This window comes from Corvus brachyrhynchos, unplaced genomic scaffold (assembly GCF_000691975.1).
Source record: "Corvus brachyrhynchos isolate BGI_N302 unplaced genomic scaffold, ASM69197v1 scaffold363, whole genome shotgun sequence".
Taxonomy (NCBI): domain Eukaryota; kingdom Metazoa; phylum Chordata; class Aves; order Passeriformes; family Corvidae; genus Corvus; species Corvus brachyrhynchos.
In genome coordinates, this window is record NW_008237404.1 from 1,880,655 (window position 1) to 1,894,661 (window position 14,007).

At 41.8% G+C, this 14,007-nt stretch overlaps 1 protein-coding gene across 3 annotated transcripts; it reads left to right on the top strand.

Moving 5' to 3' along the window:
- Window positions 1-26: 26 nt before the first annotated feature.
- LOC103613240 (gap junction beta-6 protein) lies at window positions 27-11,112 on the top strand. 3 transcript variants are annotated; one of them, XM_008630995.2, is made up of 2 exons: window positions 27-312; window positions 9,307-11,112. In XM_008630995.2, the coding sequence occupies exon 2, from the start codon at window positions 9,324-9,326 to the stop codon at window positions 10,113-10,115; it is 792 nt and encodes a 263-aa protein (XP_008629217.1). In that variant the 5' UTR covers window positions 27-312; window positions 9,307-9,323; the 3' UTR covers window positions 10,116-11,112. The 3 variants fall into 3 exon arrangements, with proteins under 3 accessions (XP_008629217.1, XP_017586288.1, XP_017586289.1); XM_017730799.1 differs by lacking the exon at window positions 27-312 and adding an exon at window positions 3,413-3,482; XM_017730800.1 differs by lacking the exon at window positions 27-312 and adding an exon at window positions 6,004-6,215.
- Window positions 11,113-14,007: the final 2,895 nt, after the last annotated feature.

The window sequence follows — 14,007 nt, forward strand, 5'->3', positions numbered from 1 at the left end:
GGGAGCGGGGCCGGGAGCGGAGCTGCCGTGTGCGCTGCTCATTCTGCCCCGGTAGGATTTGCTCTTGTCCCGCCAGGATTTTCCCTGCTCGGCATGGGCGCTCTCCGCTTCCCGTCCCCAGCTTGAGCGTCACGGGGAGCGCTCGAACCCCGCGAGCAGTTTTGATTGGGAATGCTCATGTCCGCGTTGGTTACGCGTTTAACTTGCAGCGAAATCTGTCTCCACCTCCCACCAGCTCTCTGTAAGCGCGTTATGTGAAGTACGTACGACCAGCTACAATACCAAGCAAAATCAAGGCTCCTGCAATTACAGGTAATTTGTGACACGCCTACAGATGTTAAGAGAGCTGCGGGAAGGTAAACAGCTTGCATCAGTAAAACTGACAGGTCCTGTGAGTGTCTGATCACACACTGGAAACATTTCTTAGAATTACAGGGGGAATAGGAAATGAGGTGTGAGTCAGAAATAAATGTATTTCTCAGTATCGGGGCTGGATAAGATCGCACAAAGAATGAGTACTTAAGGCCTTGAATAAAACACGAAGGACGTGCTGGAGTAAGGGCAGGAGTGCTTGCTTAGCTCCTGGCACCAGCTGGTAGCTGGGCATATTCTGGGCATGACTGTTTTTTTCCGTCATCGGGCTTTCCTAGGCTGGGTGTTACTTTCACAGTCTCTTGTGTTTGAAGAATCTCTTCCCTGCCCCCAACAGAGGAAATTACTTCCTTGTCTTGTACTCCATTAGTTTTCACCATGTAGCCTGGAAATACTCTTGAGAGAACAGGCAGAGGGTTGAAAGAAGTAAGTGGCCATTTGTTTTAAGAATGCTCTTTTAAACCCAGTTTTTATAACTTTGATCATTAATGGGATTAATGTCTGTGACCTGTATGAAATGATATGAGGGTTTGGGTGTGAATTTGGTTTGGTATCACCCCAGTGTGTGTGTGTACACTGAGTCAAAAGCAGAATGAAATGTATTTTCATCCTTGATTTTGTTAAAGGAATTAGGTAATTCCTAATGTCTCTTGGCCTCCACTGCTCAACCTGGGAACTCTACTTGCCAGATACATCCTTTGAAGAGCCCCAGTGAAAAGAGAGTAGGCAAAAGGACGTGCATATGATTGTTAGATCTGTCTTAGAGAACAAGGCAATGGTGGGACTAGCCTCAGCCTGGAAGAAGGAGGTACCTCCATGTGTCAACTAGGCATTGCAATGTAAATTTCCAGGTGGGCTTTCCAACACATTTCCAGAGCCATAAGATTACATCTGTACTGCGTGTGTCAGGGTTTCTAGGAGACTTCAGACAGTCCCCTGAACTGTCAGTCTCATAATTGGTAGTACGATGTATTGCAGAGCTTAAAAATGGAACAGTAAAACCCCATCAATTAAAATATTTCTGTGGAGAAATTGATTGTGTCCTGACAGGGCCAGTTGTCTCAATTTGCTGAAGCTGAGCCTCTGAAGTCTCTGACAGTGTTGCTGTTTTTCATCCCTTGATGCACAGCCCAGGTAGATTATTTGGGCAGCCTCATTTATTTTGTGCAAAAAAAAAAAAAAAGGTAATTGTACAGTGGAAAAGTTAGCAGACTCTCTCAGTAGCTAGAAAAATACGAGCACTTTGGGTTACACATACAAGTTCTTCATAACAGTCATTGCATAACTTCAGTGGGTACTTGTGAGTAAAGAGGATGCTTTTACAAGCCTGATTCTTGTGAACAGTTTCAATTAAATCAGTGGTCCCAGACACTGCGTGAAATAGGAGCATGGGTTGAAGCTGTTTTTTCTTTTGATGTTTTATCTTGTTCTGTTCCTTGTTGATTTTAATTGTTATTTAATGATGACTGATGAGGTATCTGCAAGGAGAACTGTGACTCTTGTCTGGCTAAACACCAGTTTGTGTAAGGAAAACTTAAAGTGATGATATGAGGTGAGATAACGTGCTGTCAAAACAACAGGAATGTGGAAAAAAGATAAAAGAACGTTGAAACGAATGCTATTCCTTATCTCACAGCTGCATTTCTTTCTGTAATAGAGTTTTAAAAAGGAAAAAGTTGCTTTTGACTTTACTCTTGATGAATGAAATAACAAAATACATGCTCAAGGAAAAGCTGCAGTGCGGTATAAAATCTTAGTGTTTGTAAGTTTAGTTAGTGTTTCCAAAAGAGTACAAATTCTGTGTGTGAAAGAAGACAGAGTCTAGCCAATTTTGGAGGAAAAGAGAGATTTGTAGACAGAATGTAGACATTTGCTTAGGTGTAGGGGGATGGAAATACGAATTAGGTAACAGGCTTTAAAAAAAAAGAAGAAAAAGCAACATAAAAATGTTGCAACTATAAAGTTATTTTGATGACCGGCAGCAGGATATAGTATCTCTAAAACTTTCTTTAAAATATGGGAAATAGGACACTTGTATCAGCAAAGACATAGTCCTTGGGATTCGGCTTTCTTCCAAAGCAAGAAGCTTTAAGCACGCCTTGAAGGAAAGGTTTACAGGAAAACCAGCTGAGATGGGCTAAATTCTAGTAGGACTTGTGCTGTCTTGTTATGCCTTCAAGTGTAACTTCTGATTTCCTGTTTTGTATGAGTGGAATGAATTTTGTGCAGAGATATTCTGGAGATAGTAATCCTTCAGTTACACTTGCAGGCGAGTGAGATAGATACGGATATTTCCAAGCATCCTTGGAAAATAACTTAAAACTTATGTGAGAGCATGAATATGGGACAGTCATAAGGGTGTCATTGTGGGTAGAAACTGAACCCTTAAATGCTGTTGATATTTAAGTAGCATCATTTTTAATAACATTTAACCACATACAAATTGGGTCCTAATCTGTTGGGTTTCTCTGGGTTTAATTAGAGCAAAGAATGCCTCCTGTTTTCCTAAACTTGAGTAGAAGGAAAGAACAATGCTTGCAGTGTTCAGACCTGCAACTGTCAGAGGTTTCCTGTGTCTGATTAGTCTTTGCCTGTTCTTGTGTCAAATCAGATATGCTGTAATCCCTCTGTCACAGCTCTTCTCCTCTCCAGTTTCCACTCTGATCTGGAGATAGATGTTCAGAACAAAGTTTAAGAGCTACCAGAGAGAATTGCACAGGCTTTTGCGATTGTTAGACTGCTGCTTTGATCTTTTTCAGCTTTTTAGGAAAGAAGTAGAGTTGTTGATATTCCAGAGTCTTCCAGCTGCATACTCCTTGAAGTTTTTAAAATACTGCTGTAAAATTAAAATAGCTGGAAGCTATCTATTAAAGGATTTTAGTTGTCAAGGTATAAGTTGAAAGCTTTGTCTTCTTGCATTTTGGACTCTGCATTAAAGCTATAGCAATGTAGGGAGCTGCATTCTTTTTCAGGTGTCAGAAACATCCTGGATGATTGAATTCAAGCTCTGTGCTTTCAGCTTTGCACTGATACTTATCTGTCTTGGTCCACTGAGCCTGTGAAGCTTGTAATTGCAGTGGAGCATTTCAGGAGAACAGCCCTGGGAGATGGTGAGATTTTTGTTCTCTCTAGTGTAATGTCTGGGAAACTGAGGCATGGGACAAACTAACAAATTAGGTAGGAAGTCTGAGCTAGTTTGTAAGTGATTGCTGTAGCCTGTGTACCAGCCTTTTTTGGTGAAATAAAAGGATGCTGTCTTTTGGAAGATGTTAATCTGTATTTATTAGAAGCTTCCTTGCTTCAGCCTTGGCAGTGCTGCTGTTCTTGTGGTACAGCACCAAAACTAACTCAGTGATAGGAATAACAAAATCTACACACTAGCAGTTAAGTGCTTGCTGTAAAATTGATGCCAGGTTGGCATCAGGAGGCATGCTGATGCAAAACTGCTGAAACCCAGACTAGTGTGTTCTTCAAATCTGGGTAATGACACAGCGTTATACAGCTCTGGGACACCTCAGTGCTGGTTATCAGCCCCTCTATGAGCCACTGCTCCCAGTGCAACTGTTGAGATGAACACCTGAAGGGAAAGTTGTCTCAGCACTGCCTTTGAATGCATGTTAGGCCTCAACATGCAGCAATACTTCTTGTGCTAAGGTGGGTCATAAAATAATTTTGGTAATGATTTTGCATCTGTTCGTCTAGATGTTCTAAAGCTTTTCTGTGGCTATGTGAGTTACCTTTGTCCCCAGCTTGGGAGGTAGGCAGGGACACTTGAGACCAGTGCTTTTTTGCTTAAAGATTATCTTGATTAATACATTCCCACATGGGATGAAGTGACTTTTGTCTTGGCAGACTGCTGATCTTTTATCAGTATCTGGATATACTGCTGAAAGTGGTGGAATATCACACCAAACTGGTAACTCCTGGTACACTCTACACTAAAATTTGGATAGAACTGGAGTAATTGTGAACACCCTCTAAATTTCTGTGTAAATCCAGTATGGTAAATAAGTTGGTATCCCAATTGAAAGCGAGAAGGGTATAATCTTACTCTGAATCTATGCATATATTAGGGGTCTGTGGACCTCTTCTTGAATAGGTCTCCTTGATGTTCCTGTAGAATAAGCAAATATTGTAATACTTGCTTATGACTACTTTTTTTTGCTTGATAATATCCTATAGCAGAAGCACCATATATGTATATGATAGAGACATATCTTCTGTTGTTTTTTCACCTTCACTGTATTCTAGTTGTGGATTTAGCCACTGACTAATAATTTTCCAGTATAATAGTCTTTAGCAGAGGAAAATGGTGTCTGTTAACAAGCTGGCTGTACTCATAAACAGGGCAGCTCAGTGATAATTGTCTTCGGTGTTGTGAATTGCAGGGATTTTCACTGGATGTATGCACCGTGCTGTGATTGCGGTTTAATGTAGGCTTACAGGAGCTAGCTTTAAAGTAGAAGGCAGTCTAACCATGACAACACAGAGCTCAAAATACTGCCATAAGCTGTAGAACTACAGAAACAGTTAAGCTGTAGTTCTTCTCTTGCTGCTGTCTAGCTTACTAGTGAAAAAAACCCCAAACCAACAACAAAAAAACTAAACCCCAAATGAAACGCCTGCTTGTGTGGCTAAGTTGTGTGATCATACAGAACTGTTCCCCTTGTAACTTAACTTTTCAGTCGAACATGATGATCTTTTATGATTGTTTTCAGCTCTTACTGTAACAACCATATACCATTGTGGCCCTCTAATTGTTGAAATGAAACAGAAGATGCTGCTGGTAGTAGAACAGAGGTCTATGCAGAGGCTTGGAAAAGCTTATTTTCATGCCCAGTTGCAATTTTTGTGAAGGAGAATTTAACACTTAATGCACTCCCATGTTAGAAATTATTCTAAATGTGTAGTTATTCAACCTCGCTAACTTCAGCTGTCTTCTGTTGTTCCCAGTTTCTTCCTTTTTAATCAATCCCTATCCTCATTCCTACTTTACATTTTTTCCCCCAAATTCACCAAAGCTTTAATTTCTTTAGTGTATTCTTGTAGTGTGCTGTACTTCTAAGACCAGCAAGCTAGGTAAGTCCTTGGCTGTCTACATACTATTTCTGTAAGCATTTGGCAGGATTTGCTCACACAGAAATAGTATCTGAACTGGCTCTACAAAAACAGAACTTACCAACCCATTAAAGGGATGTAATTTTCCTGCTTTCTTCTCCTTTGGTCAGCAAGACAGTTAATATTTTACTTGCTAGTAAAAAGGAAAACAAGTATTTGAAAGAAAACCTATGATCAAGGTTCTAGCTTTTGAGTGAGTAAAGAGTAAATGAGCCATCACATCAGTACAGGCAGCCCTGATGGGATGTTTAGTTGGAGTGATCTGCACTGGTGGCTTTAATAGTGTGAAGGGCCATACTTGCCTAACTTAAATTCTGCTTGGATCACTGTGTCTGTTTATTGGAGAGGGGTGGACACTTTGGCAGCGTCTGAATTGCCTTCATTGGATCCTCTAAGTTGCACTGAGGAGAGCTGTTTAAAGCCAGCTAGTAGGAAACACTGTGTCCGAAGTATTTGGATGGAATTCAGGCTGCCTGGATATGGCACTACAGTCTTACATGTGCCACCTTTCAGGGAGAAGATAGTGAGACTTCACTGGTGTCTGATCAGTGCCTGTAGCACTCTGGAGTACTCCAGAAGTCATATGACTTTTCACCAGTGTCGAAACAAGCCTGAGAGGCCATGAACAAGAAGGGGCAAAGGTTGGTGACTTGCTTGGCAAGCAGTGGGAAGAACAGTGGATGGTGGCAGGAGGAGTTGAAGAGATAGCCTGAAGATTTGGAAAGGTATGTGGGAAGGGTGAAGGGAGGAGTGTTTGGGTAGATAGGAAAGAGAGAGGCTTTTTTGGAAAAGAGGTGCCACTAGGAGTGTCCGGGCAAAAGACTGCGTCTTCAAAGTGTGGTGGCTTTCTCTTTTTTCTTGACCCAGATACAGATGTGTCTTTGCTAGAATTGAAGGACAGTTTTTTGGCTTAGCAAGCACAATGTACTCTCAGAGAAGATGGAGCAAGTCAGATGAAGAGGAGTGTGTATTATCCTCAGCATTAAAGCTTTGCCAACCCTTCTTCCCCACTGACTGCTCGTTCTTACCCATGCTTTGCAATTTGCAGCCTGGAGTTTTTGTTGGTTTGTTTTTTTTTTTTTTTGTTTGTTTTAATGAAGATGTCCTTTTCAGATGATCTGTGGGTCTGTGCTGTAAAGCAGATTGGTGAAATGGATCAGGTTTAAAAAAACCAAACCAACAAAAACATATTAGTCCTAGGAAGAAATTATGCCCAAGTCCCCTGCTTTATAATGCACCTTCACAAAGTCACAGTAGATGAATTGCAGTGTGACCTCAGGAGAAAACAGGGTTAGGGGAGCTTATTGAGCTGACTGACTACACACTGGGGAACTAGTATTTTGAATCCTCTTCTGTACAGGAAGGAGAAAACAAATCCATGTAAGTTATAACAAAATGGCATCAGTATTGGTGTGCAGTGAGATGTGAAGCTAAGAAACAGGGTTTATGAAGAGGGAATATTCAGGTTTTTCTTCACAGCCCTTTCACTCTGTAAGAAGATGGTTGACAGGCAGGGAGAAGACGATAGAATGACTGAGAAGAAAGTAAGGACTCCGATGGAGTTACAGGATAGGTGAATAATGTGTGTAATACCACAGTTTACATGGTGCCAGTCTTCTACAGGATTTATTTTCAAATGTTCATAAGTATTTCTAGTCATAATACTTAGTTGTAGTGTCATTTTATAAGTAGTTTAATTGCCATATGTGTGTAATAGTAACAGAGAACACTAAGAAGTTGTAACTGTCCCTCTGTTTAACAATGCAATAATTGCCAAGGCAAATTCTGGAAGAATTTTCTTCAATCAGGTGACAGAAAAAGGGGTGGAAGCAAACAATTAAGAATCCACCTGATATGTTTAGTAAGTATCTCTGGTATTAAGGGTCTTTCCTGTGTCCTTATAGGGTTGTTAACCTACAGAGACTTTCTGTAACTGTATGCTAATGAAAAAGAATCTTTATTCTTGGAAAAAAAAAAGCCTAGCAGGATAGCAAGGTAAGTCTGTTTCAGGACTGTTTTCAGTCAGATACAGAGGCAATAGCTCAAATAGATTCTGCATCCTGAAGGAGGCTCAGGAAAAGTTCTCTCCAATCTTAGTAAGATCTTGGGCCTCCCCCTTGGTTTTCACCTCCTGGAGTATAACCCTGCACAACCAGCAGGATCTGAGGGAAATGTAGTTTATTGAGCTAGTGAAGGGAGATTACATTTAAATTCCAGTAACTCAAGGAAAAGACACCATTGTGTTACGTAACAATTAAGTGTCCTCATTTTCTCTGAGCTGTTGTGTACTTTGATACTGTGTTACTGTATGTGACCTACTGATTATATATAACTCACTGTAAACCAGAAATGTTTTTGACATTACTCAGAATGGGAGTGTGATGTGGAAGACAACTACAAAATAGCGTTGCCATTTTCTTCCTCATGCAGTGTGATCCAACTCAGAGTCAGGAAAATCTTGTGATTGATATGATGACCTTTTTGCCAGTAGCTGCTCTTTAAAGCAACTTTGAAAAGGTGATTTTGCTTACTGGTGCCTTGTGCTGTAAATGCCAAAGAAATACTCTCTGAGATACAAACAAATTAACAAAGTTGTGAAATAAAAACCTTCATGAGGAATTTCAGAGCCAAGAGATCTGTTAGCCCTCTTAAAGGGTCCTGGCTGATAGGCACAAGAAATGCCAGTTTCTTGAATACACAATAGCTTGCAAACTAGCTTTCTGTAAATCCATCTGAACGGGAGGGGTGCGGGGAGATGGGCTGAAATGCCTCTGAATGCTCTGTATGAAACGCTGTGGAAGCTGTGGAAACCCAGACAATTGTGGTATTCCTGAGGAGACAAAAAGGTGAAATCTTCAATTTATTGCAGTCATGGTACTTTGTAACTGACCTGCTGGAAACTATATGCTTCTGTTGAAAAAGTGTCTGAGCTACTGCTAGCCTGTTGGAACTCCTCAAACGTTGACCATAGCACTCTTCCAGCCTGTGAAATATCTCCCCTATTCCAGGACTAATTCTGTGTTATGAGGGGAGGAAAAAACCCCAACCTGACAGCCACAAAGGAGTCCTTGTCTAGTTACCTGAGGCCCTTTTTGTAGTTTGTGGAGAGAAAAGCAATTTTGGTATGAATCTTAAGCATTGATTTTAAGCATCCAGGTTGAGTTGGATAATAACCAAGATTTTACCTTCGTTGTTTCAAGGTAGTCTGGAGTTTGCTTTGACTAAGCATGCAGTCACACTTCTTTTAAACTGGTGGACACAGGTTATCCAGACCTTCTCATGCGAGTTGCAGAGCATTAGCAGCAGTTACTCAGGGTCTGTCTTTATTGCTGGAATGTACTCAAATCATTATTTACTCTCTGAAGATAAGGATAAACCAATCTGCCTTGATTTGTATAGGAATTCTATCTGTCTAACATGTTAAAAAATAACATAACATCTAGCTTACTTTTGGCTGATACCTTTTATTGTTTTGTTACTGTTATCAATCTGCTAAAAGTTGTATCTTTTAATTTAAGGCTGTGTTCATCATTTTCCCATCTGTCTTTCTTAATGTGGCATTAGCAAATACACCTAGAAGTCAAATGAATGTGGTGCCATGTGTGTTATCCAGTAATGAAATATTACCTGCTGCTATGTGATTAGATTATTATTTATGACTAGCTGTAAGTAAGTGCACTGCGTCAACAAAATGTTACCACAGCCAGTGGATGTGTTACAATTATGATATTGCCTTTATTTTAAACCACATGCTTGATGGTATTTGTTTCCTGTCTTGATTAATCTTAGTTTTGTATATTTGTCTTGTCTTGTCAGAGGATTGAAACGAGACAATGGATTGGGGAGCTCTGCATACCATTTTGGGAGGTGTAAATAAGCACTCCACCAGTATCGGGAAGATTTGGCTCACAGTCCTCTTCATCTTCCGTATCATGATCCTGGTTGTGGCTGCAGAAAGAGTCTGGGGAGATGAACAAGATGACTTTGTCTGCAACACACTTCAGCCTGGCTGCAGAAATGTTTGCTATGATCACTTTTTCCCCATCTCTCACATCAGACTCTGGGCCTTGCAGCTGATCTTTGTTTCCACACCTGCACTACTGGTGGCCATGCATGTGGCTTACAGGAGGCATGAGAAGAAAAGGCAGTTCAGAAAAGGAGACCAGAAATGTGAATACAAGGACATCGAAGAAATCAGAAAACAGAGGTTTCGTATTGAGGGCTCCTTGTGGTGGACATACACCAGTAGCATCTTTTTCAGACTGATCTTTGAAGCAGTCTTCATGTATGCGTTTTATTTCATGTACGATGGGTTCCGAATGCCTCGCTTAATGAAGTGTAATGCCTGGCCCTGCCCCAACACTGTAGACTGCTTTGTTTCCCGACCTACTGAAAAGACGGTGTTCACTATTTTCATGATTGCTGTGTCCAGCATTTGCATTCTTTTAAATGTGGCTGAATTATGTTACTTACTGACAAAATTTTTCCTCAGAAGGTCTAAAAAAGCTGGAAATTCGAAACAGCAACCCAACCATGAGAATAAGGAAGAAACCAAACAAAATGAAATGAACGAGTTAATATCTGATAGCTGCCAGAACACAGTTATAGGGTTTTCAAGTAGCTAAGGTGGTGTCAATGCTGATGTTCACTCTTTTTGGAGTGAATGTTTTATTTAAAGGCTGCAAATGAAATTTGTTGTATGAAACAAAGTTGGGTGAGATTTTGATGCATAGTGTCAGATGTACACGTCTGGGAAAAAGTCAGGGCAGCCTAAATACGTGAAAATTGTGTGAGGATTAAATAGGAAGATACACTTTCCTATGAGTACCCTTACAAGCTGACTTTGACAAGTGGGAAGCCCACTCCTACCTTCACGCTGACACAGCTCCTGAAAACTAAATGCAGCAGCAATAAGAACAAAATTTTCCAAGCTAGGTATTTCTAGTATTACATGATGTTTTGTAATAGTGATAGTTTTTACTTGTGAACTGATGATTAAAATATTTTTCTAAAATCTAAGATTCCATGTTACTTAAGGTGTTATAGCACACAACTGACTGTTTTGTTTCTTAACCAGGCATATGCAGATGAACCCTGTAATACCATATTCATAGGGAAGAGACAGCAATAGGCTACATACATCTTCACAGCTTTGCAAGTGCTGCTTGAGTCTGGACAGGTAGCTTGAGATGCTTGCATACATGCTGCTGGCTGTAGAGGAATTGTATGAAAGCCCACCAGTGTGGATAATTGAGGTAGCTAGATTCTGAGTGCAAAGTCATGCCTAAAAACAGCACAAGAATATAGTTACAGCCTATGTAGACTTGTTTAAATATCTAGCAGACCTCATAATTTTATCAGTCTTTTAATTGCTTACTGCCAGTTTTATAGCAACTTACGTAAGTTTATGTAGATGTTTATTTCTCTAATGTATTAGCTGTATTTGTTTCTTTATGCTGTATCACATCATGGAACTTCTTTGGCTTTGATTTGTTTGCTTTTTTTGTAGTAGACTGATGGTGCTGTTACGAGACTAGAGGCTGTCTGGTTTCAAGGACATGGAAAAGTATTACTGGAAATGGAGCAAGTCTTCTGAATAAAAGGCAAACACTTTAACCTTTCCTAGAGAAGTGAGAGTCTATATGTGAATGCTAGGCAAGATTTTAAGTAGGAACTTACAAAAAATTTTTTCAAGTAGAGACAGTACATCCAAAGTGCACATAACCCCTAGACACCCCCCATTCCCCTCCAGGGCACTGATGCCCTAATTCTGTTGTCCATAATCTAATGGAGATATGCAGGTAACTGAGTGCATGGCAATATGTGCTTGTGGGAGGGTACTCTTGTGAAAGCAGGGGAACCTGAAAGAGCACAGTGCAAGACCCCAGCTATATTGTCTTGTGTGCTTCCTATTTTGGAGCACTTCTCACCAGCATGGATACACTGACCTCTGTATAGCTAAGGTTTGGGGGTTTGTTTGGTTTTTGTTTTTTTTTTTTTTTTAATAAATGGATTAGCCTCACTGTTTTTGTATAATGTAACTGCTCTTCCAAGGGGCATAACAAAGAGCAGGTATCCTTAGGAGCAGAGATTGCAGAGTGCCCTTTTCCTCATGCTGTTGTGTGGTAACACTTCTTACAGGTGCTGGCATAGCTCTGTGTGTGTCCATGCTGTAAGTGGGCTTGGGTAGGTTGGTCATTTGTGACCAGTAAAACCCTGACACAGAGCAGGCACAAGCAACAGGAGAGAGAAAATACCTAGAGTCAGCTCTGTCCCTGCATGAGGGCCTGAACTGAGCCCCGTCATTTATCTGTTCTCTTCCGCTGGCAAACTCCTGATCTTTCCTGCCTTCACAGCACATTTTCTTTTTCAATCACTGTTGTGAAAAGAAATTGCTGCTAGTCTTCTGAATGTGTCTACCAGCAGGCTCGAGGAAAAAGTATACACAAATATATTAGTGTATATTGTTCTATCTGCAGATTGAAGGAAGCTGTTCCCTTAGGGTCAGGAAGGTGGGTGCTCAGGTTGTACCTCAATGGATCACCCCCAGTCTTCCCAGGGGCACAAGCATTGTGGTGGTTTCAGGGTGTGGAGATACAGCTACTCCTCTTCCAGGACTGTGTTTCATGGAACAACTTGAGACTTGACTTTCATGTGGGACATGCTGTGGATCACATACCATATTGTGAATATGAATGCAGATCACTTAATTATTATGCTTGATTGTGTCTTACCTCTTTGGTGATCAATTTGAAATAGCCCTAAGCTGAATGCCAGTAAACCTGTGCAACACCTTAAGCTAGGTACGTTTCCTTCTAATGGAGGAGGGGTCGTTTTTCTTGGTCTATGATAAAATGCAGACCTGCAAACCCCCAAATGGGGATATGATGATAGCTCTCTCTATGGTCTTTCTTGTCCTGCTCACAAGTTTTCAAATACTGAGTTCTATTCCAGCAGTTAGTTTTTTCTAGAACGTCAGTTCCATGACTGTTTTTCTTTCCATCCTGAGTAAGTGGGCAAAGTTTCAGTGAAGAAATTGTCTGCGGTCCTTTGGAGGCCAGCACAACTCTGTGTGTGGCTGAGCTGTAAATGGATTTGGGTTGGCTGGACATTTCCTGTGTGGTAGCAGGACCTGGTAAGGTGCAGTCTGGCAACACTGCCCTGTTGCTGTGGTGTCCTGGCAGCCAGATGGGTTGGGAACAAATGTGCCAGTCCCTGTCCAATCTACACCAAGGGCAGCTGTAAATCAAAGAGCCAGAGCTGATCCAAGGCTTCACTAGCACTAAGCCACTGATTGTCTCAGCAGGCAAGACCAGTTGTGAGTGATGTGTTTGGCTGGAATATTTCTTCTCATTCTAATTATGGACACTCTCCTCTGAAATATCGCCTAACTTCTGTTACTGCCAAGGTGAAGTCCCTGACAGTTTTAGTGCCTTCTTTAAATTATTCCTAGTAGAGGGCATCATGATGAAATGACAGCTTCAGTAACTTGTTTCTCAAAGTCAGCTTCCCCCTGCCTGCTGCATTTTGTGGCCTCAGCAGAGGAGGCAGCTGCGTTTAGTAGGGTCGTAGTTAACCCTTTCTGCCGGGAAAAGCCAAGGTGCTTTTCTTGATTTCCAACTTCCTGTGTCTTCCCAGGCTGGCTGGGGCTGCTCTGAACTGCAAAGCACAGCCGCCCCCAGACATTCTCTGTGCTTGCCTTTGCTCCTGCCCTGCAGCCATCCTTCTGGGAAAGGGTCTCCCCAGCCCTCTAAATCTCTGACCCACTGGTGACTGGTTTGTACTGTACTGGCATCACCATCCTCCCATGGGAGTTCAGCCAGTTTTTCTCTGATGGCAGCTGGCTTAATTGTCTCTGCCCATCCCTGATACAGCTCCCCACCCTGTGATTTCTCCTTTGTTATGCCTGGGGCAGAGATTGCTTAAATTGGTTTTGATGCCAAATGATTAATCAGAGCCTCTGGAAAAGCTCTCTTGCAAATTCCCTGCATGCACTCCCACCCTCTTGTCTTGCTTTCCTTTCAAATAGGCAGGAGCCCTGACCACCTACACGTGCAGCAGTACTGGCTGCTGGACTATTCCTATTACACACCACAGCCCTTGACTCCAGCACCACTGCACGCCCTCCTCCATCCTTCTCTCTTCCTCTCAGCCCAGTCCCATTGCAACTTTGACTCTTGTTTTTCCATTGACCTAGGCCTTTCCCAGCAACCCTGCATGCCAAAGCTCTAAAAGCAAATGAGACCAGTTGTGGGATGGTCTTAATCTACTCTCCTCCTTTTGCACAGTCAGGCTGCCTCCCCTACTCGAGGTGCTGCAGCCATGGGCTCTTTGCTGCCAGTTTAGAGTCACTTTGGCTCCCCAGCCCCTCTGCTGGTGTGTGTTGTGTCAGCCCACTACCTCACCCGCCCTTGCCCTGCAAGGACGTGCTGGGAAGCACTGCCACAGCCAACATGAGGTAGACCTCTGCTCCCAGCTGCCTGGTAGGTTTTTCTATTGCCACTGATATCTGTATTT

Excerpts from the sequence above, each read along its gene's own strand:
- LOC103613240 (XM_008630995.2), top strand. The coding sequence starts at position 9,324 with ATGGATTGGGGAGCTCTGCATACCATTTTGGGAGGTGTAAATAAGCAC.